At 40.3% G+C, this 23,769-nt stretch overlaps 1 protein-coding gene across 2 annotated transcripts in view; it reads left to right on the top strand.

Moving 5' to 3' along the window:
- The window catches only part of LOC117579766 (echinoderm microtubule-associated protein-like CG42247), a 55,047-nt gene that overhangs the window by 17,661 nt on the left and 13,617 nt on the right, over positions 1 to 23,769 (top strand). Inside the window, exon 1 of one of the 2 annotated variants that reach the window (XM_034265820.1) lies at positions 21,524 to 21,893. The exons of the other annotated variant lie outside the window; for it this stretch is intronic. Within the exon in view, the coding sequence (XP_034121711.1) occupies positions 21,825 to 21,893 (69 nt within the window). The 5' untranslated portion in view covers positions 21,524 to 21,824. Of the gene's footprint in view, positions 1 to 21,523; positions 21,894 to 23,769 lie in introns of those variants that run through there. 2 annotated transcript variants of the gene reach the window in all.

Raw genomic sequence — 23,769 nt, 5'->3', positions numbered from 1 at the left:
CATGCTTCCAAAGAAGGGTACGCAGCCGTCGGCGACGAGCAGCATGGGAGGATCCTCATCAGCCAGCCTCATTTTGTCGCTAAAGTATCGGGCGAATTCCGCGTCCCGTATCCATTCACACGCCTCGAACTTGCGACGGAGGGCCCGTTTGCTCTCCTTTTGTTGGAATGAATCCTCCAATAGGATCAACAGCTGCTCAATCGGCATGGTAAGGTGCTCCTCCTCAGAATGTAGCCACATTAAGGCACTGTCATTTAACTTTGACAACAAGAGCGATTTTTCGTCCGAAAGTTTGTTTATATTCGCTGTCGCTTTGAACTGTGCGATCCAGGCCGTGACGTCACCGTCCACACTAGAAGTGTTGCCGTGGTATGATGGCAACATGTCTTTAGCTAAGTTTAGCAACTACAGGCTCTATTCAAAGTTTCCAGCCGCTGCTGTCCGCTCTTCTCTTCCTCCACTCACTCTCTCTCGTTCTGGAACTTCAGCAACTCAACTCGTAGTTTCAACCATTCGAGTTCATTTGATTGAACCGTCGTGTATTCTGGCACCTTTTTCTCTATATTCGTCGGGTCGTTGCTGCCTGGCACGCCAGACGGCGTCGCCGTATTGGTCTCTTCCATGCCCTCACCGTTAGATTTTTTTCTGGGGAGACTGGAATGTTCTGGACCGACTCTTCTTCCGTGGCCCCTGTCCGCGTTTCTCTACCAGGACTACGTTTAGTCGGTCTGCTATGGGTGCTTTGGTCCCGTATTTTGGTTATTCTAGGGATCCAAGCCACTCGCGCAGTTGCGCCGATGAATACCCACCTGCTCCAACCAAATCCGACATCTCTGATGGTAGTCGACGTTGTTTAGCCGATGTCAATGAATGATATGAATAACACAATAAAATTTCTTCCCGGTACTCAAAGAGTAAATAGGGTATATTGTATTTGTGTGAATAACGGTTGTATGTAACGCACAGAAGGAAGCGTTTCCGACCCCATAAAGTATATATATTCTTGATCAGCATCAATAGCCGGGTCGATAGAACCATGTCTGTCTGTCTGTCTGTCCGTCTGTCCGTCCGTCCGTCTTGTTTGTCGGCTAGTTCTCGGAGACTATAAGAGCTAGAGCCACCAAATTTTGCCACCGGACTGCTGTATGCTCACACTGAAACCAGTGTATAAACCTTATATACCTAACCCGCAGCTTATATTTATTTTTTTTTTGTGTGCGGGCGCTGCCTCTGCCTCAAGTCTGCAGACATGCTAACGGAGCATGTTGGTGTGAGAAGTGTTGAAGATGTAGATGACAGATGAAGAAAATATTTAAAATTTGACAAAACACCGCTAAGGTACAGATGTAGTACTGAGTGCCGGGTATAAAAGTTGTGACGCGTAAGAAGCGGCTTTTAGGTATTAATCCCACTTCTGAATTTGTAGGAGGCTCTTGGCGAATCAATAAATAGGCACACACTCGGATTCTCATTCAATTGTTCTTTATTTTATTATCTCTTTTTACATACGACTGGTCTGCATGATGATTACAATCCATGAAGCAACTATAGTTGCCTCTTGTAACGTCAGGATGGATATAATATTTTGTACTAGCACACAAAATGAATAGAAATGTACATCTTGCTTTAGTCATGGGTGCTAGCACGTTCATAGTCTCAAGGCGTTTTGCAATTATGGCAAAAGCCACAACAACAACGAGAACAAGAGATTCTGCTTACGTATACGCCTATTAATATTGCGCATGTTGCAAGCGCATTGACTCGGAAAATGTGACCCAGACCACCATTGTCTCCGGGTGCTCATGTTTTCCTTCTGGTACTGCACACAATTAAGGTCGTTCGCAAGCCTCAAAAGCAAAGCAACGGACGCCCATCTCAATTGAGGGAAGTATTTCGTTAGGGGCATTAATAAAGCACTTTAATAAATTAGTCCAGCCGATGCACTTAAGCGTCTTATCAAATCAGAACAGATGCATGCCATTGCTTAACGCACACAGATACACTTCTGGTCATGCAATCTCGTATGCAGGGCATTAATTTATATACACTCACTCGATATTCATGCTGGTTGACATTTTAATTCGCCTGCTGTTGCTGCTGCGGCCTTTATAATGGCATTAGCGTGCCGTGTGAAAAATGGGTATTCTTATGAAAATTCCTATGAAAATATGTAGGTGTTGAAAAATTGGAAAAACATCATCGAACTATAAAAACAATTATTGACAACAATGATAAAAAAAAATCAATATTATCAAACCAGTCAGCCACACAGGCGTTTCCGACAATGGGACAATTTCATCCTAAGTTTGTAAAATTATGCATCTAAGTAAGTATATTGATATAAAATGGAGATAAGAGTAAGTTATTTTTGATGGTGGTTTTCCATTTGACACTTTTCAGATAATTTTTCTTAGTTTGTTTCAATGATACCATTTAAAACTCCCTTAAAATTACCATGTAAGCAACTGTTTTTTATGTAATAAGTATCAGAAATATTATTGTTTCGAATAAAAATAAGATATAATTATTTTTTGTTTTATTACTTTAAAATTTCCTCCACTTTTTCCATTTTTTTGACCACTTTTTCTGGCAGAATCACATTTTTCAAAAGTCGATAATATAGTATTTTTTTAACCGATAAACATAAGAATAACACCAGCCTTTAAAGTTACATACCTAATAATTAACAGTGCTAACCACTCTTAAAATAACAGCTTTTAAAGTCAGTTGTTTGATATGAACAAGCGAAAATTACACTACTCGACAAAATCGATATTTTTTTCCTCAAGGAACCAAACCAACTTTTTATACCCATTACTCGAAGAGTAAATAGGGTCTATTGTATTTGTGCACAAAGTGAATGTATGTAACACACAGAAGGAAACGTTTCCGACCCCATAAAGTATATATATTCTTGATCAGCATCAATAGCCGAGTCGATTGAGCCATGTCTGTCTGTCCGTCCGTCTACCCGTCAGTCTTGTTGAGCGCCTGGATCTCAGAGACCATAAAAGCTAGAGCCACCAAGTTTTGCATCCAGATTTCTGTCTGCTCACACTGAAACAAGTGTATTTCAAAAATTAGCCCCGCCCCCTTTCCCCCAGGAAAAAGGGCGAAAACCTCAAAAATATACAATTTTGAAGATAAAAGAAAACTAAAAACGCCATTCCGTAGGGATTTGCCATATCTATCAGATCACCAAATTGGGATCCGATTGGAAAATTATTATAGCCACAATGAAGAAATTAATTTCCAGTGGCTAAACCCACCCTGTCCTGCAGCTTTTGTTGTTCTTTTTACATTCTCCCATTCACACTGTGCTTCTGCTTCACTCGGCCTCTGCCTCTGCCCTCCCCCTGCCGACGCCACTGCCGACTTTTAACCCACCCCGTCCCGCAGCTTATATCTGTTTTTTTGTTCGTGTGCGGGCGTTGCCTCTGCCTCTGCCGCGAGTCTGCAGTGTGTGGGCCTAGTGCAGTGGAAGGGCGGCGAGATAAGGAGCGTGTTGGTGTGAGAAGTGTTGTAGATGTAGATGACAGTTGAAGAAAAAATTTAAAATTTGGCAAAAGACCGCTAAGGTGCAGTTGTAGTACTGAGTGCAGGGTATAAAAGTTGTGACGCGTAAGAAGCGTCTCACGCGTCCCTTCTCGTTTTATGTATAAACATGACAATTTAAAACGCATTACAGTGCGGCAATTAATTAAACTGTCATTGGTTTGCAAGACTCTGAATCGTTTCGCCGCTTGGCGGAGTCGCAATGCTGAATAGCAAGCTCGCCGAAACTTATAAATCCTTCAAGAGCGGACAACTGTTGGCAAAAGAGACTATTTCTATGGCATCCAAATGCAAAGGTTCCAAATATTTATTTAAAATTTTTGTATGTTATTTAGCTTATTGTTGTGATCAAACGCATACAAATGCGGTGTAGGAGAGATGGTGTCCTCAAACCTGTTAGGAAATTGCTAATACCTTGCCTTAGAAAAAGAATGCACAATACAATCACAACGCTAGCTTGACTGGCAACAGAAAAGCATTGCGCAAATTGATTGTTATGTAAAAAGAACATATATCAGCGTATTTAATTGCATCACCAGAAACAACATAAATCATAGCAATAACAAGGAGTTGGGTTAAACAAATATCCAAGGACATTTTTAAACTGCTGCAGGCGGTAAAGGCAAGTACGAGAACGCTATGACGCTTCAATATAATATTTTACATATGGTAGGCATGACACTTTATAATACCCGCGACTCCAAGAATAAGTTTTGCAGTTACATAAGTTTTAAAATTTCGGTCAACATTTAGGATTAGACTGATTGACCTTCCTCATCCTTTTACAGAGTACACTTTGACTACCCGGTCTGAAATCTATAAAACTTTATTGCCGGGCTACATAAAAAGGGTTGGAACTTATTGGCTTTTCTGCCCAAGCGGAATGTAAATTTGAATGAAAGCTGAAATTAAAATTTTTCCACTTTAAATCATCAACGAGCAACAAAAATGCTTCATTTTCCCGCACTTAAATTGCTTTTGCAGTGTTCCTTCCTTTCTTCTGCTCACTGGGACCATTAACTGGTAACGAGTTTTTGTTTTGTTTAAAATGAGTAATACTAATTTTAGTTGCATTTTACTACTTCCAGCCAAAAACTAACATTAAAAAATATTAACTTAATCAAAAGAAAACAAACAGCGGGGAGGACTCAAAAGTTTTTGGCTCCATGGAAGCCAATTTATGCTGGCGGAGGGCAGAGCAGAAGTTGCCAAAACCCCAGCCGCAGCCAGCCTGGTAGAAAAACTTAAACCACAGCCAAATGACAGTAATTAGAATTTGAAGGTTTTTTTTTTGGACTCTGTTCATTTGTCCTGGGTTTGGATACACAGAAATGGGCGCTGCCAAAAATGCAGCAAGCCAACTGACAACAATTGTAATAAATTACAATACATTTTCTCAGACAAGGAGCGCTTCCAAATAGTTTACACAAGAGGAAGGAGGCAGAAAATAAATAAATTATTTACAGCTTGGCACCTCCCCACTTAACCGCTACCTTAGTTTGGTTGGGCTTTGTTTGGTTTGGTGTGGTTGGGTTGGGCATTTTTGGGCATGGTTGGGTAAGGAATGCAATGGCTTCTCTTACTCTCGTCATATTTTCATAATTCTCTGGATGACGTGATGGAAGAGTCAGTCGGTTTAAACCATGCGAAACAACGAAATTCACCGTACAGTGCCGGAGTGCTGCAAAGCAGCAGGCCGACATTCCTGTCGCCCCCATAGCGCAGAGGGCAATAAAACACACGCCTGCGAGGGACTGGGGAATGTCTTCAACTTGAATTGATGGCGCTGACTACAAATTCGACTGGTGTGTGCCATATTGTGTGGATGTCGGTGGCTTTGTCTTGTCTGTGTCTATGCCTGTACGTTGTTCCGCTAATGGTAAAAGTTGTCAAGCAACTCAAGTGTAAAGTGTAAGTCGGTGGGGAAAGGTGGCCAAACTTCCGTTGTTTTTCCCATGCACAACAACTTTCACTTGAAGATAGCTGTTCTGCCAATACAGGGGAGCCGCTGTGTGGTTAACCGCATAAAAAAAAAATATTTTCATATTTTTTTGGGAAACTTTTGATACCCTTACTTTGTGACAATGAAAAAATTTACAATCTAAAAATATTTTATTCTAAATATAGGGGCGCACATTCTGTATTCTGTATATGTCTAAATAATGCCCCTTAATGTTGCCGAAATTAAAGCACATATTTTGGCAGCGATAAAAATGCAGAGCGAAAACTCGAATCCCAGCCAGAGTAAAATTTTGTTCTTGGTACTACATAATGTTAGTTTAATAACACTATTCGACTTTTTCTGATAGATATGGGGCTGGTTTGATGAACACTTTTTGTTGGTATTTTTTTCATTTGTTTTTAAAGTCACCTCGAAAAACAATTTCGTAGGAAAACGAAATAAAATACCCATTTATGCATTTCAAAGCTTAATTTTTTCAAACGGTTATCTAAAACCACAAAATTTTTGAGCACACAGTTTAGATTCATTCATCTTTACAGAACGGCTTTATAGAACGGTTAAGTTCATTTCAACCAAATTTAAAATACTTAAGTTATGTGAAAAAACGAATCGCCCTCTAAAAAAACCGATACAAAAAAATAACAAGTTTCAAAAATTCCCATAAAAAAGTTTTGCTATATAAAAATAAACCGTAACTCTTTAAACAAAATGTAAAGCCCTCAGTTTTTCAGAAAAAGAAGGTTTGGAAAAGGTTTGGTTTTTCAGAAGTAGTGTAATTGTATTTTATTATGAAAATCAAATGTTTTGTATTCCTCAGCAAATTTATATTGTCTATTTCTTATCCTTCATAATTAATATTTAGATAACTTTCCATTGCCCACCAAAGAAACACCAAATGGGTTCCGCATGTAAATTAAACCACTAAAAAGTGGTAATCTACCATTGTGACGTATTGAAAACTTACTAGAATTTGCAAACAGTTGTCCCGCGCTGTCAACCACAGCAGCTGGTTTTACCCAGTACCGTGCCCCAAGTTGAACTACTAGAAGTAGAACGAGAAGGGACGTGTGAGACGCTTCTTACCCGTCACAGCTCTTATACCCGGTACTCAGTAGTAATAGGACAACAAAAAGACGGACAGGTGGACGGACAAACACGCATGGCCATATCGACTCGGCTATTGATTCTGATCAAGAATATATATATGTGAGTACTTTACTCCACTGTACTCCACACAAACACGATATACCCTATTTATTCTTCGAATACCGGGTATAAAAAAGAGTGAGCTGGTCACGTCGTCGTCGTTGTCGGTGCCGTTGATGTCGTCTAAAACTTATGAGTTTGGAAAAGAAAACTGGTACAAACGGAAATGCAATTGAAACGTCGCCATTTTTGTTGTTGTTGTTGTAGCCGTTTTTGATGGCCTGAAATGGCTCTAGAGTCTAGAGAGTGTTAGAGTGTGTGAGTGATTTTTGTATGAAGTTTTTGCGCTAAGCTATTTGAAAATGCCATTAGACCATGCCACACATACAGGCCCAGTGTATAAAAACATTCACCATACACTCTTCTCTGTTTATGCCATTCCCAATGTCCCCTACTCTTTGCATTTGAGTTTATGTATGCGCTGCAATATTTGGCGTCATACTCGTATTGTGAGCTGAGTGAGGCTTGGCGGGCTTGACCAAACTTTTCAGCGGCACTGTAGGCGCAGTTAGGTGTTTAGCAGCGGATAATGCGGTTACAGAGAGCTCCACTCTGAATAGTGTTCCGCTCCTCTCTGCACTTATCTGCTCCCTTTGAAGGAAGACCGAATATCCGCAGCCAACAAAATTTAATTTCCGCCAATATATCCTCATCTGGCATATGATTTATAAACATGTGCATGAACGAGACCGTAAATTCATATAAATATGACTTGTGAGAGTGAATACAATTATATCGACTGTGATAAATGCTTTTTTATGCGGCTTACTGGCGAGTTATTTAAATTACTACCACTATATAATAAAGACCGAATGGGCGAAGAATTGGCGCCTTACTAAAACGAAAAGTGTCACGTGGTCTGAATTCATTTATTTTGCCCTCAATTATAGTCAAGGTTGTGCCCAAAATAAACCCAAGATAGAGGCCGATCTGGGCTAAGTAGTCGGAGTACCTGGCTCTGAGTGGCTGCGTGTGTGAGTGTAGTTATCGTACTTGGATTCGTAATAGCAATCAAGTTCGATGTACGCCGAATCTAGCACAACTGAGATGACGGCTTATCCCACGCGGGAGCTGCCAGAAAAAGCGACCTTACGGGATTTCTGGGCCAAGGAGTCAGCCGTTAATGCCTTTCTGCAGACTTCACATGTAAATATACATAAATGTATACTTGATATACACATTTGAATGCTTTTCAAAGCCTAACGCGACATCGTAAATACTCTCGGCTCATAACCGAGAAATATGGCTGTCGACTAAAAGTTGACAATTTATTCATGAAACCGAAGCATTAAGTTAATGTCATGATTTGTTATTAATTTGGATTTTGTTTAGGTTTCCAGGCCATAATCTTATTATTATACAAAAGCCAAAAGCCATAATTTACGAGATTAAAGGATCATACTTTTTTATGATCCATTTATCAAAATTGAATGCATCCATTTTTTCAATGACTATACAAATAAAAGCATTTGGCTTCTGTGAGTAGAATTTTGATCGACAGACTAGATCGATTTGGTTTGGATGTTTTAGATCCATCGCTGGTGGAGATCAACGACTTTCATTGTATATACTCATTTTTCAAAAATCGGGTCTGGCACATTGTTAGCAGTTTACTACATCTTTAACTACATTTTATTAGGGAATTTTAAGGAATTGAGCAAATGGGTCTAAAATGGGGTCAAATATCTCTGCACTCAGTGGTTTTTGACAGTGTATGCGAAGATGAATACGAATTTCCACTGTTAGAATGCCTCTGCTGTGGTACTTCTCTTGAATTTTAAGTGCACTGATTAAGTGCATAAGTGATTTAAATGCTGGAGGAATTTTCATCTGAAGTCATAAATTGAATATGTGCCTGGTGTTCAGTGAAGGGCTCGGCAATGGGTTGGTGGGACGGTGCCATGCGTTTGCTTTTGTTGCCTGGTTGGGAATTGCTTAAAATTTTGCTGGCGTACTCACAAAACTTTTCAGTTATAATTTATCAGATTTTCGGGCTCCGAAATTTTACAACAATTATGCATATTTATGCGCACTGCTGCAGATAGTTTCCTTTTATATTTTTCATTGTTTTATGCGTGTGTGTGAGTGGGCTTAAGTAATCTTTGGCCGGAAAAGGCCGGTCCAGTCTTGAGCTGTGAGTGAGTGTGCAATTTCAATTGACTGACATGATTTTAATTTCAAGATGTATCCAAAATTGAATAAATGAATTCGAGATATCTTGATATTTCTGCTCAGCGAATTGATAAGTTTTTCTTACATCAGAAATCAGGTGAGCAACAGGAGTCTGGGGAAAGATCTAGCCAAATCCTGTGCAAGAATAAGGCATTTGGATGGTTTGGCTAAAAAATTTGCATTTACAAGTTTTTCCAGCTTATACAAATTTCATATTCATCTTATGCTCAAAAGCCAGGACTAGAGAATGAAACATTAGCTCGAACCTTAACTCGAATCTGTCTGAAGGAGGGTAGGAAAACCGGAAAACGGAAGTAAAATAATTCCGACACGTATGTCCACGGCACTTTGAGAGTAGAGCGCATACAAAACGAAAGAATGAAATATGACTCTGTGCGGAATATTTATGCGAGAACAGGACTGGGGGAAGCCCGCACAGATACACACACTTACACAGTGACACATTCTTGGGGACGCAAGGCAAAATATTCGAAACTTTGCATATGCATGAGGAGAGTGAGACAGAGAGAGAGAGAGAGAGGGGGGGGAGAGCGAGAGAGGCTTCTAGGGACTATAGTGTGGCACATTACATTTGTAAAATCTGGCACACGAATGCAATAAATCACAACACAGCACAAAATACCCCTACCAAGCCACACACGCTAATACAAGAAATATGTATACGCATGCATACAATGGCATTATTATTAGTAATGCAGGCGCGTCCTTCCGCCTCTGCTCCTTCAGACTCTGAGAACTCGGAGAAATTATTAGGGTCACATGTGTAAAAGGATATTTCCTTATTAACTCTCACACACAGTCACACAGCAAATAAATATCCATGTGCTGGTTCTGGCTTGTGAAATATGTTGGTATTCTGCTCCCCATCAACATTATTATTATGGCGTCAAATAATGAGGCAAAAAGTGTCAAATTTGCATGCAGAATATGTGTAGGTGGCATTTACAATATTCCAGTTTTGTATATTATTTTCGATGGCATGCAAATGCATCAAATTAATTGCAAGCAGAGGTGAAAAAATGGAATGAAGAAACCGCAAAGAGAAACGAGAAGCCTGGAAAAGTACGTAAGGACAATACGTTTTTGGACACGTAATACAGGTAGCCTTTAAAAGGACTGTGTAGAATCTTGGAAATTATGGTTGACCAGAAACAGGGATGGTTCTGAACGAATTTACTTAATTTAGCTGCAAAGTGATCAAGAAATTGGAGAAAACATTTTGAAAACAAAAAATTGGACTAGATTCTGTTAGAATAAGTCCAAACATTAAATCTAACAATTGAACCAGAACAAAGATATATTTTCTGGTCGGCGAGCTGCTTGTTATCTTTATTTTTATGAGTTCTAAACGGAAATATGAGGTCCATACTAAAAACGGGCAGCTTGAGAATTCCATTGGCAACTTCAATAAGGGTCAATCGTTCGATTTGTAACTTCCAAAAACATAACTTTTGGATTTGTCCTACTGCCATTTCACTGTAGCCAGACTAGACTGAACCACTTCTCCATTCCGAAATCGGTAAGCAAACTTCATGGGCACACACATAAAACTCAACTTAAGTAGGGTATATATATTTGCAATGCAAAACGCTGACACAGAGGGTGAGAAAGATAGAGAGCGGAGAAAGATAGAGAGTAAAGAATGAGGAGCTGCTCTGTCCAAGGAAGTTGGAAATACTCGCAAGTGTATACCTACAAGGACTGTGCGTGGGCCATCCATGCCACAGACAGCATTTGTACATGTGTTTGCCTGTGCAACAGGGAACTGCTAACAGACACTCACCCATGCACACACACACACATGAGGAGAGACCCACGCACACCACGTCAATGGCATAATATATTGGTGTCTAGCGGAGACCCCACGAGCCGGCTGAGGGCTTAAGGGAAAGGAGACCGACGAGCCAAGTCGGCAGCACTTTGCAGATGCATTACGAAAGCAGTTCGAGTTACAGTTACAATACGTGTTGGTGTGGCAGGGTGATGGATATGGGTGGTGGTGGGTGCGATCTGTGAGCTGTGTCCCGCTTCTAGTTGCATGTTGAAATGTCGTCTGTCACACATGACGAAAATAATGGAGCAGAAAATGTCACTGGCTATGCTAAAGCCATATGTGATATGCATGTGGCTGGGTGTGTGTGGCCGCCTACCTTCCCCTCTCTACATGCACATCTGTTTTACGACCACGCAACTCTACGACCACGGATACGTCTCTTTTTCTCTCAAGAACACGTTAGCCCTGGCCGGTGCTTTTGGCATGAAGATTCAGTAAGGCCAACGTTCCGATGCGATTCAGCAGTCCTTATTAACGTCTCCCACTTCTCAGCACGAAAACGCAATTAGCAGCTTCTAGAACACCCGCTAGGTTAGATACATACATACAGAACAAGAACAAACGAGGAGGAATGTTGTGTGTGTTGTGTACGCGTCCCAACTTAGCGGTTTTTTCAAGTTTTAAATTTTACATTTTCTGTTTTTATACCCGGTACTCGAAGAGTAAATAGGGTATTTGTGGGGAATAGCGTTTCCGTAGTAATCCCAAAAAATTCGTTCCTTCTTCCCTTCAGTTGTAGTCTAAAACAGAAACTTCAGATCAAGGAATTGCAAATTTATTTTCCACCTTCTTTCAATCGACGTACTCCTCGGATACTTATGACTCCTCCACCCCTTATCCATGCTCTACCTCATGTTAATAACGTGTTTCTTCCCTTCCTTGAAGAAAGTACGGTCTTCGAAGGGTTGTCATCAATTGAAATCTGTTTCTCTGCGGGTATTTAAAATATCAAGCCCAATCTCATCCTTTGACCTTTATTTAATTTATCCCTGGAGCGTTCTCGCCTCCCCATGATCTGTAATGAATTCTACCTTATTCCTCTTCACAAGAAAGGGTGCAGATCTAATATCGAAAACTATCGTGGTATTGCTAAACTATCTGCCATTCCGAAGTTGCTCGAGCACCTTGTTACACGTCAATTGCAACACGCATGTTCTAGCATTATATACCGGTCACAACATGGTTTTTTTAGACATCGATCAACATCTACTAACCTTTTAGAATTCTCGTCTCTAATCAACCGAGGATTTCAAAGTGGCTTGCAGACTGACGTCATTTTTACAGATTTCAGTAAAGCTTTTGATTCTGTTAATAATACTTTCCTGATCCATAAACTCTCTTTTTTAGGGTTTCCCACAAATTTTGTAAATTGGATTTCATCGTACCTGTCGAATCGCACACAGCGTGTTTTGTTTAACAATGTCTTGTCCAATGTTTTGAAAGTAACCTCTGCAGTTCCTCAAGGAAGTCATTTAGGCCCGCTTTTTTTCAATTTGTTTGTGAACGACCTGCGAGCCGAGTTATTTTTCACTCAGATACTTTAATGTATGCTGATGACGTTAAAATTTGTTTTTTCCTTTTCCGACTGCATACTCGCCTACAACTTGACCTTGATGAATTAAGCATTTGGTTCTCGAATAACCTACTTTTCTTGAACCATTCCAAGTGCAAACTTATGACTTTTCACCGCCGTGCACCACATTTTGTCTCCTATTCTCTAGGACACCATGTTCTGGATCGAATCTCTACATCAAATGACTTAGGAGTCGTTTTCGATCACAAGCTATGTTTTAATAACCATATTGATTCGACTGTTAAAAAAGCTAAGGGAGTTCTTGCCTTTATTAAGCGTTGGTCAAAAGAGTTTGACGATCCGTATATAACTAAAACACTGTACTTCTCGTTGGTTCGCCAGATATTGCAGTATTGTTATTGTGTGTGGAGTCCACAATACAAGGAGCAACAAATTATTATTTAATCCGTTCAAAAACATTTTTTAATACTCGCCATTAGAAATCTAAACTGGGACTCTAACAGACTCCTTCCACCATACCTATCTAGGCTAAAACTACTGAACCTACCCTCTTTACACCATCGCAGAATTTGCAATGGGGTAGTATCCATGCATAAGCTCATTCTCGGGATTGTGGACTTCAAACGCTTTTGGGACGAATCGATTTTTCGGTTCCCTCCAGACCAACCCGTACTTTCCGCCCCATCAGATTATCCACATGTAGATCAAACTACTCCCAGCATGAACCTTTCCGGGTTTTATTCAATAATTATAATTACTTGTACCATTTAATATCCCCCGAATTATCCCTTGAAACGATTATATTTAACATTTAGTTTAGAAAATGTATAAATTGTATCTTTCCTTTCTATTTTGTACATATATAAGTTTGTTTTTATTCCTATTCCATAATTACCAGGTAATTGTTAATTGAAATAAATAAATAAAAAGATTTCAGAGAGGTTATAGGAATCACGAGTTTTGCGATGAGGATGCGATGGTCAACTGAGTCAAATGCTTTGGTGTAGTCAAGAAGATTTAAGAAGGTTACATTTCAATTATCCATTCTTTCTCGGATATCTTCTACTATTTTTTCAATGGCAGTAGTTCCGGACTGATTGTGTCCTTGATTGAAATTAATTTACTGTTCTGCCACGAATGCTTTTGACAGGCTAGGTATATAGGGTAGGAGTATTGATATTGGTCTCTAGTCAGAAGTTTGCTTTTCGGATAGGAATTATTTTAGCCTCCTGCTATACTTTGACGTGTAAAAGGTGGTCTTGGCAGAGTTAATTAGCCTTGTTACATCTGACCTTAAAGATCTGTACATACTTATTGAAGTGACTTTCAGTCTTGTTTCTTTTATACTTTTTGAAAGCGTCATTTCGTTTGATGATACTCAGCTTTCACAGTACAAATTGTCAATTTTTGATTGAAGGTTTAGACAGACAATATATAATGTATTGATGTCCAGTCAGGGTCGCTAATGTCAATGTTTAGCTTTCCATGGTCAGTGTTTGTAAAGTCTCTATAAAAGGTAGCATAATTATGGCACTCAGGATATAAATCATAGGTCAAGAATATAAGATCATGCTTTGAATATCTTATAGTCAGTAGTCGTGTAGTAGAGCTTTATAAATACTATCTACAAAGAATAGGTAAACTGGTGGTTTGTTTTTTTGTAAGATGTTTGGGGAGTTGTTATTTAACAAGGCATTTATTTATTTTAAAGCAAGACTCAACATGGCACCTGTCAATTGGGATTCTCTAAGAATATCACAGTTTAATTCACCTGCTAGGATTATGTCTGTACAGGTGAAGGAAATGTCAGTAATAAGTGATGTTAAGTCTGAGTAGTCTATTTTTCGATTTGGTAGTCATATGAAGCCGAGGAGCAACTTCTTTGTACTGTTGGAGATGTTTACATCTTTTTCTGCTAATTGGTTATTGATGTATATTATGCATGCCTCCGCATGCCCTAAACGAATAGATCGAAATATATTGTATCCTCTACATTCAATTAACGGGTCACTTAAGCCGGAGACGGGCTAGTTCTCTTAAACACATAGAACATCAACACCAGAGTCGACGAACATGTGTCTAAAATCTTGAATTTTTTTCGTCAAAATTTGTGCGTTGATATGCCAGATTTGCAAACACACCAAACTCACCAAAATTCTGAGGACCTTTTTTTAAGAATTACAAATAACTGGTATTTTTATGTTATGTTTTTTTAGAGATAACTGTTGCTTTATGCACATACATATGTAACACATCTTACATGTAAAGAACATTGCAACTTTGAAAATCTAAGTGAAGCAGCTAAAATTTGGATTTTTGAAATTTTTTATTGTTTGCCAAGCAGTTTTTTCAGCCGACTCTCCACAGATTTGCCACTGGGTACGCTTAAGACTTATGTGATATGCATGTGGCTGGGTAGATATGATATATTAATCATTCAAACAATAGCAATTCAAATTCAATAATAAATTAAACATTAATCAACAATTTGTCAGCGGGTCGTTATGAAAAAAGAAACAATTTGTGTCGCTGTTTTTTGATTGTGTGGTGTGGTTGGAGTCAATTTGCACAACCTTAACGATCCGCAAGATGGCGCAAAAGTCGAATCGAAGGCAGCCAAGTAGTAAGATTCGTATAAGTAACGGTACGAGTATTCTTGACAGCGACACCCATCTTTTTAAAAAATGCTTCCCGAGTGACATTTATATTAATTCATTGGCACTGTGTGACTTACTCCGCCAAGGATCACTAAACATGTACAATGATACAGAATGACGAGCTAATGAAAAGTCAGTAATGTCACTCAAACACAGAGTCGAGCCCCGAAATGTTGGCTCCTCCTAGTCTAGACTTTAAAGTAGCGAGATTAAATCGAAAGTGGTTGCTAGACCTTCGACCATGGCACGTGCCATAATAATTACGCAAACTTGTGAAATGCAATAAATCTTCGTGCATTTTTATACCCGATCTCCGAAGACTAAATAGGGTATATTGTATTTGTGCTCGAAAGTGGATGTACCGCACAGAAGAAAACATTTCCGACCCCATAAAGTATATGTATAAATTCTTGATCAGAGAGAAGCCAGCTGGATCCACATCTTTGAAGAAAAGACTAAAATTAAAACGCAATTCAGTAGAGAATAGCGAATTATCTATCATATCCCCGAATTAAGATGGATCAGATCATTATTATAACCAGTATCAAGACATTAATTTGCAGAGGCTTTCGCCCACACCTTCCAGCAGCTTTTCTTATGTTTGCTTATTGTTGTCATTATTTATCGCTTGCACACTCTTTCTTACGCAGTGTGTGGCTCTGGGGAAGGGTGGCGAGCTAAAATGTTGATGTGAGAAGTGATGTAGATGTACAAGACAGATTTTCCTACATAAATATGAATGTACATACATACATATGTACATAGGTTTTTTTAATATTTGTTGTTTGTGTTTTCATCTAAAGGTGACCTCCATTAAATGGGAAGAGGGAGGTGTAAAAAACCGAGCTGAGCTGACGTGGCCATTTATAAACCACGCACATGTAGGAAATAATTAAAATTATACTCAGAGCGGCCTGACCTCTCTTCAAACACACAACAATTTATAAATCATAAAAAATTATGTGTTATATGCGTGTGGAAAAAGAGAAATAAAAAAGAACCCCAGACCTTACAAAAGCGGTAGCCAAACACTGGGAGCCCCGAACAACAAAGGAGTAAAGGCAACGGAGTCAAAGGGAATGGGATCTGAGATTGATGTAAACATACTTTTTTATTTAGATATGTATGTATATATATTAGGGCTCGGCCTAGGCCCGATTCATGCATTGGAATAATTAAGCTATAAACCTCGACCTCTTTTTCTCCAGGCGTTTTCGCTTGTGAGCTTGAAACATTTACACCTAGAGAAAATATTAAATTATTTATGCACGAAAACTCTTCGCTGAAAATTGCGACGAAAAGTCAACCCATCCAGGCCACTTCCGCACGAAAGTGGCACAAACAGCCGAGGGCCCCGTTGAAGGACGGTCAGCGGGATACCGAGGGAGAGAGGAATGAACATTATAGCCTAACCTTGTCCATAAGCTTACTAATAATATTTCCATTCCAAAAAAGTAGCCGGCGATTCGGAAAAAGATGAATGGCTGAGAAAGTCGATGTATGTATGTATGTGCCAATACCCATCCCCGTACCCATAGCATTTATCCCCATTTACCCGTAAAGCAGGAGCAAAAGCTCAAAGATGCCAGTCCAGCAGTAATACTCCAGGCTAAACTATTTAAATCAAAAACTTTGGATCGGCCAGCGTCAAGCTTGAGCTAAAGAATTTCCCAACACAAACGGGTAGAACCAGGCGAAAAAAAGTGTACAAAAAATATCAAAATGAGAGGGCAACAAAGCCAAAGGAAAACGTGCGTCAGACTGGGTCAGGGCATTCCGCTGAGAGGAAATCGCAAGCATTAATACTACTTTTATTAATTTTACCAGGACTCCATAATACTTCACCTCCCCTCATATCTCTGCCTTTTTCTATGGTACACTTTGTACTTCTGTGCGTTTGGGCAACGTGCTCCGTGTCCAGTCGAAGTTCCTCACTAAACAACTTTGCACGCATCGACATCGAAGCGGGCAACTTTCGCGGAGAATATTCATACGAATTGTTTCGCTCTTTTCAGTTCGGTTGTGTTCCATTCCATTGTGACTCGCTGGTTGATTTATGTATTAAGCTTAAAAACTTTAAATTGTGTGCAGTGTAGCAGTAATCATTCTTGGGACGCCAACAAATCGGTAAACTTTTATTAACAAGTTGAGGCTCGACTGCGCCGCCTCCTCAGAAGAGATGAGGGACACAGACATGACATCGACAATAGAAATTGAAAATATGGCCCCCAGCAGAGGCAGCATCATCTACACTCGTGCAGAGTGTAGTTCGGTCCAAAGAGAGAACTGGGGGGATGGGGAAGAGTTTCTGAACGATATCAACGCATTGCCGAAAATGTGAATTATTCTGCCCAATTGTGGGGTTTTTATGAAAATATTTCAAATTGCCATAAACTCGCTCGGCAAATGGATGCAGGTTGCACTTTTTTTGGTGCACTATGGAGTGTACCATAATGTAAGCTGAATCAAAGTTCTCTCAATCTACTTCAGCTAAAATATAAATGAAAGATAACAGACGAAACCTTTCAGGTAAAATAAGCTTAACCAATTGGTTGATCTCTAAGGGTCACATGAATATTACATAACTTGTATTTTGGTAGTTTATTCAACGTTCCGTTCCCATTTTTGAATATTCCCATTGTACCGTAGCCTGAAAATTCACAGAGAATCCAAATTATTCGCCACTAGTCAAATACAGAGAACAATCGATGGTTCACTTTCCAGTAATTTGCGCAGTTGTTAGTCACTTTTGTGCCACTGTTCAAAAAATCAGTGACTGTCCGCTCGCACAATCACAGAAAATTGCACTTTTGTACGCCATGGATCCAACTATCATCTGGCCATGTATCTATCAATTTTCGGTTCTTTGTCCAAGCTGAACGGGCTCTTCTGGTTATTGTTTTATTCGCCGAGAGCACACTTCTCAAATGTTTATACTCACATACATACATATATAGAAAACTGTCCATATGTACATATATACATTGTATGTGGGTGCCGTGCCCCTAACTATGCATAGCTATGGGAGAAAAACAGTAACAGAATGTGTCCAGGCTTAAGAGTATTTATGTGTGTGTGTATGATGGGGATACTCGGTGGTAGTGGGGGCTTGTATTTATTTTCATAGCCAAGTTTGTGACACAATTGATTGGAAAAACATAAACATCGCATCCCATCGAGCTGTGTGGGTGTACGTGCGTGTGTGCAACTAATACGTGTCCGAGATGAGTTGATTGTCATGTCAAATTCACTGAAGAAAGAGAGAGAGAGAGGAAAGTGTCAAGACTGGAAACGTCTATTTATAAACGTCAACTGGAGGAGAAGGAACGACGGTTAAGCACGGCTCATTCTCACCTGGCAGAGAAATTGATGACTGTGTAGCAGAATCAATTTAATTCAATTAAAGTCTGAGCATGGAAACAGAACTAAGGCGATTTATTTCGACACGCTCTGGTGTAGAGCAGCAGCAGCACAAACACAACAAATAGCCAAAAAGGTCGAACTAACAAAATTAATTTGAACCAAGCCTCTGACTATGTATGTATGTATGTAGGTACTCGCTCCTCAAAGATAAATGTTTGGCCGAAGGAAGCCTTTGGGGGCATTTAAAAGTAGAGTTGTCGGCCCCGTGGACCTCTACCCATATCCAGGAAGGCAATCCATATATGCGCAGAGGAGCATACTCAGCATTCAGGCGGAACTTCTTTGAACAACCGCATTAAATGTCGACCTGGACAGCAAAACAAACACCGAGAAAAAGAAAGCAAACATAATCCAAAAAATATTTAATAAGCTATTCTGGTCTGGGTCAGACCAGATCACCATGCCAGACCAGAATATGTCGGACCAGACCCTTTTGGTCAATTCATTTGTGCAGCTGTCGTTGCCACTAACAAGTACGACAGCCTGAGCGACCGCAGTCAGGCAATCGCACGGAAATTCGCCTGCGAGTGTGGAGTGGCTTGTTCATTCCGTCAGTGCATTATAATTATTTCCATAATTTCCAAGCTAGGCACCTGAAAATGAGTCGGACTTATAGTGATCGGCTAAAGGCAATAACTGCGTGGAAAAGAAATGGCGCGTATTTCATACTTTGTTTTATTATTAGGCCAAACAACCAAAGGGAAATCAGAGAGCGAAGGAAAATTGAAACGAGAAGGGACGTGTGAGACGCTTTTTACGCGTCACAACTTTTATGCCCGGCACTCAGTACTACATCTGTACTCAAGCGGTTATTTGCCATATTTTAAATTTGTTCTTCATCAGTCATCTACATCTACAACACTTCTCACGCCAACACGCTCCTTTAGCTCGCCCCCTTCCCTAGAGCCAAACACTGCAGAGTCATGGCAGAGGCAGAGACAAGGCAGAGGCAGAGTCAGCTGCCGCACACTGCAGGAAGCAGAGTGTAAATGAGAGAATGTGAAAAATAACAACAAAAGCTGCGGGACAGGGTGTGTTTAGCCACTGAAAATGTATTTTTTTATTGTGGGTATAATAATCATCCAATCGGATCCCAATTTGACGATCTGATAGATATGGTCATTTCCTACGGAATGGCGTTTTTAGTTTTCTTTTATCTTCAAAATTGTAGGTTTGGAAGGTTTTCGCCCTTTTGCGGGATCGGAAGAGGGCGGGGCTCATTTTTAAAATACACTTGTAACAGTGTGAGCATACAGAAGTCTGGATGCAATTTGGTGGCTCTAGCTTTTATAGTCTCTGAGATCCAGGCGCTCATAAGGACGGACGGACGGACGGACGGACAGACAGACATGGCTCAATCGACTCGGCTATTGATGCTGATCAAGAATATATATACCTTATGGGTTCGGAAATGTTTCCTTCTGTGCGTTACATACATTCACTTTGTGTACAAATACAATATACCCTATTTACTCTTCGAGTACCGGGTATAAAAAGGCGTAGTGGGCAATCAACGAAGTTGAAGTAAGTGCATTACCCCTAGGCCACCATATCAAAGGCAAATACTAGTGCAAAACCCCAACCCCGAAGCAAAGCAAACCAAAAGAAACGCAGCTCCAAAGACCCAGGCCGGCCGCAAGGAAAGAGAGCAAAAAGCATGCTACTTGCCAGAGAAATTCAAATACAACCGACATGGTAATAAATATCCACATAAGCCACTTCAAAGGGAAAAGCAATAAGCTAAACTACCACATCAACTTACCAAGACCAAGACCAAGACCAGGACCGGACCAGGCCTCTGCCCCGTGCCACCTGCTGCAGAGCTAGTCAACACAAAGCCAACGCAAAATTGCCTGGCATGCCACACCAATACCAATACGAATACCAATACAAATACAAACACAAATACGAATACCAGTGCGAGAGCCAAGGGCGGAGAGCGAAAGTGGCAAGTGGCGTCTCAGAGAGCTGCAACAAAAGCTACATCAAAACAGCGGGGAAAACCCAAGAGTGCTCCACTTTAACTTCCCCCTTGACCCAGCCGTGTTCAGAGCCTTTCGCCAGTGAAAGTTATATAGCTCTTTTTGCCACGCACACTCTCACGTAGATATATGTATGTATGTACATATATATTGTTTATATGCTCGCATCAACAATCAAGGTATGCTGTTTAAAAAGATAGAACTAGTTAGGAGTGTGGGTTAAAAAATGACTGTTGTTTGCCAAAAAGGATCAAAGTTCTACATAAGATCATTAAAAAGCGATATGGGAACAGCGAACAGAATAGTTTTTACAAAGAGGCCAAGTAAATTGTAAAGCAAATGTAAACTGATGGTTAGATTCCCCCTTGATTGTAACTATAGAATTCCCTGTAGACAACGTATCAATGTCCCAGTTGATCCATATTCAATATGGATAAACGCTTAGTACAAGAACGGCATAGAAAATGCATAGCTAATCAAAAGAAAAACCAACAAAGTCAGCTACTGAGCAGCGAGTAGAACCCAAACAGAGATACTATGCACATGATTATGCCAGTGGTTTGGCGCGAAATTCGCTCAAATCACACCTTGTTGATTCACTCGATTCACAGCGCCCTACGCTGGGGAGTGGTGGAATCAGTGATCCAAAGATCTGGGAGTTGGGGGAGGCGAGTGTCGGCTAATGGCGGCTCTGACGGCCTTGATTTGGCTAGGCAATAAATAAATACAAGTAGATGTTTGAGAAATATGAGTACACAAGCAGAACTCGCGAATGTAAGAATGTGAGTGAATGAATACAAAGAGTGGACTTGTACACTTACAAAGAGAAAGAGAGAGAGACGTAGAGAGAGTGGCGCCTCAAGACTATGGTGCTGAGTGGCCAATTTGAATATTATTCACATACACGTCATGTACACATATACACATAGGCTAATACGTATATGTATGAATGTACATACATATGTACGTACACACATACTTTATGCATGCATGAACCTGGTCAATCGGTGCTATGGATAGTGTAACGCGGCGTAGCGTAACGTCAGACATAGCGTGGCAGAACACGGACAGGGACACCTCCTCAGTGCCTTGATTTACATTGACTGGAGTTGTCGACAGTTGCTTTGCGAACGCCAGCGAAACCTAAACGAAATGTGAACGGTTGCTCGAATACTCGTACCTTCCGATATCCAAAGCACTCCACGCAGTTAGCACACCCAACTGGGGCCACGTATTAACTCATTTAAAGTGCAATTAAATGTAAATGATTTCAATTAACTCACTTAAGGCCGAAGGAAAACGCGCGCGAAAATTACATTTATTTCTGCACTCTCTTGCTGCTTCTTTTCCTTTTGTATATCAACTTGATGCCGTGCGGCGGATAAAAGTGCAACTGAATTAAAAGTGCCCTGAAAACCCGCACACCACCCACTTCCATTCGTAAACCCTGGGAAACGAGGAAGAAACTTTTGCTTAAATGTACATCGACGAGGATAGCGAGGAAAGTTCGCCCTTTGTGATGCTCACATCCCCAACCAAGTCATGGGTCAGTGCAAACAAAGAGACCGACTCCATGTCCGGAACACATACACATACACATCCCCATATCCCCATGTCTACTTGTATGCACATACTCACATACATACATATCTCGCGTGGCTCCCAGCCTCCCTGCCTCTTACACACATCTCTTAATTTCACATTTCATTTTTTTCCTCGAAGAGCGAGAGGTTGGTAAAAAAGTTGGCTGAAAGTTTAAATGACTTTTGTTGTTTTTCTAAGTGTTTTTTAATGGTCTACGTGTGCTGTCCGCTGCATAACCTACTGTCCTCCTGCCAGGCTGACCTTTGCTGATGTATGCTCAATTTTAAATATTGTATTCCACTTTGCCTTCACGTTGTCTGTCGGAAGACTGCACTTGTGTATGGCATGTGTGTGTGCTGGCGGCATGTGGCGTGTTCCACGTCAGCCCAGATGTATGCTGCGCCCCATTTTAAGTATGATATTTGAAATATCTATTAGTGATTTTAGTTTATCTAGAAACTGAAAGACTAATGGGAGGCAGGATAACTCGTCGTCAAAAATCGAATATCAGACAAAAAATGTAAGAGGATTGTGGGTCAGATCACTAACCAAATAGTATAACCAAATAAAAACCACTATACTATTTGGTTAGTGGTCAGATTCTTGGGTGCCTGCTCAACTATTCATTGTATTCATTGTATTTTTTCTTGATTTCCGAAACCCCTACTATTCCATGAGAAAAAGTCGCCCACAACGTAAAACCCCCTCAACATTTTAAATTAATTGTAGATTCAATAAACTTTAAACGAGCGTCGCCAGGAGGGAGCCGAGCCGAGGGAGGTAGGCAAAAATGTCAATGTACATATATTTACTTGTTTATCAGTTTATCGGGAGAATTACTTTATTTGCTTTGCAGGCCGCATCCCACATCTCGCAAAGTCATAATGACTAGACACAGCGCACAGGGGTCTGGGCGTTGGCCTCCGCTCAGACGCTGACACGCCTCAAGCTCAGCGCCTTTGGGTTGTGTCACGTTGTGTCGTTGCGTTGTCGATGGCTTCACTGAATTTTCTGCGAGGCTGCACGTCAAACGGGGAAAGGTCTTTGAAGTTGCGCTTATATTCGCCCCAGACCCTTTTTTCTTGGAGCCCACCTTCTTCCAAGTTGCTTAAAGTTTAATTGAGCGGGTAATTTAAGCTTTTCGCCAAGCTGCCCCAAGCCCTATGCCCCGCTCCGCCTCTGATGATAGTTGCTAAGTGGCAGAACCAGCCCACACTTCCCCAAGTCCAGTATTAGTGCCCTTCCCCAAGGGTTGGGCTCGGCCAATCACTGCTATAAACTTGTTCCTCCCTGATGATATGTCTCATACCTCATGCCTCATACATATGTACATAAGTATCCACTAAATATCGTATGCTTAAATAAATAAAATGGGGTTTAATCAATAACGAGGTTTTTATACAAACTGCTGAATGAACAAATCTTTTCCACAACAAAAACAATTTTTAATTAAAAACATAAAGGGAAATCTGCATGTGTCCCACCAAATAGTTTCCATACCTTAACAAATTAATTTTTTCAACCGTTTGACTTGTGTTCCGAATCTCATCAGATACACAGGCAATAAATAAGAATTTAAAAAAACTGGTATTTTTTGTAAGGCTTTTAGAGCTAGCTCTTCTTTTTTTCGCATAACTTAAGTATCTTACATCTGGTTGTCATAAAAACTCACTTTAAAAAACCGATAAATGCATCTATTGTAGTCTTAGCCTACCGTCTGATTATGATTGTGCTTTTTGTGCGGTATTTTTTACGACGTTTTGATTTTAAAAACTCAGGAATGGTACTTGCCTAGTTAGTATATTGTTTTGTGGTGGGAGCCATGTTCGTCTCGCACA

Source organism: Drosophila guanche, unplaced genomic scaffold (assembly GCF_900245975.1).
Source record: "Drosophila guanche unplaced genomic scaffold, DGUA_6, whole genome shotgun sequence".
NCBI classification, from domain to species: Eukaryota; Metazoa; Arthropoda; class Insecta; order Diptera; family Drosophilidae; genus Drosophila; species Drosophila guanche.
This window is presented reverse-complemented; position numbering and strand designations above follow the sequence as displayed.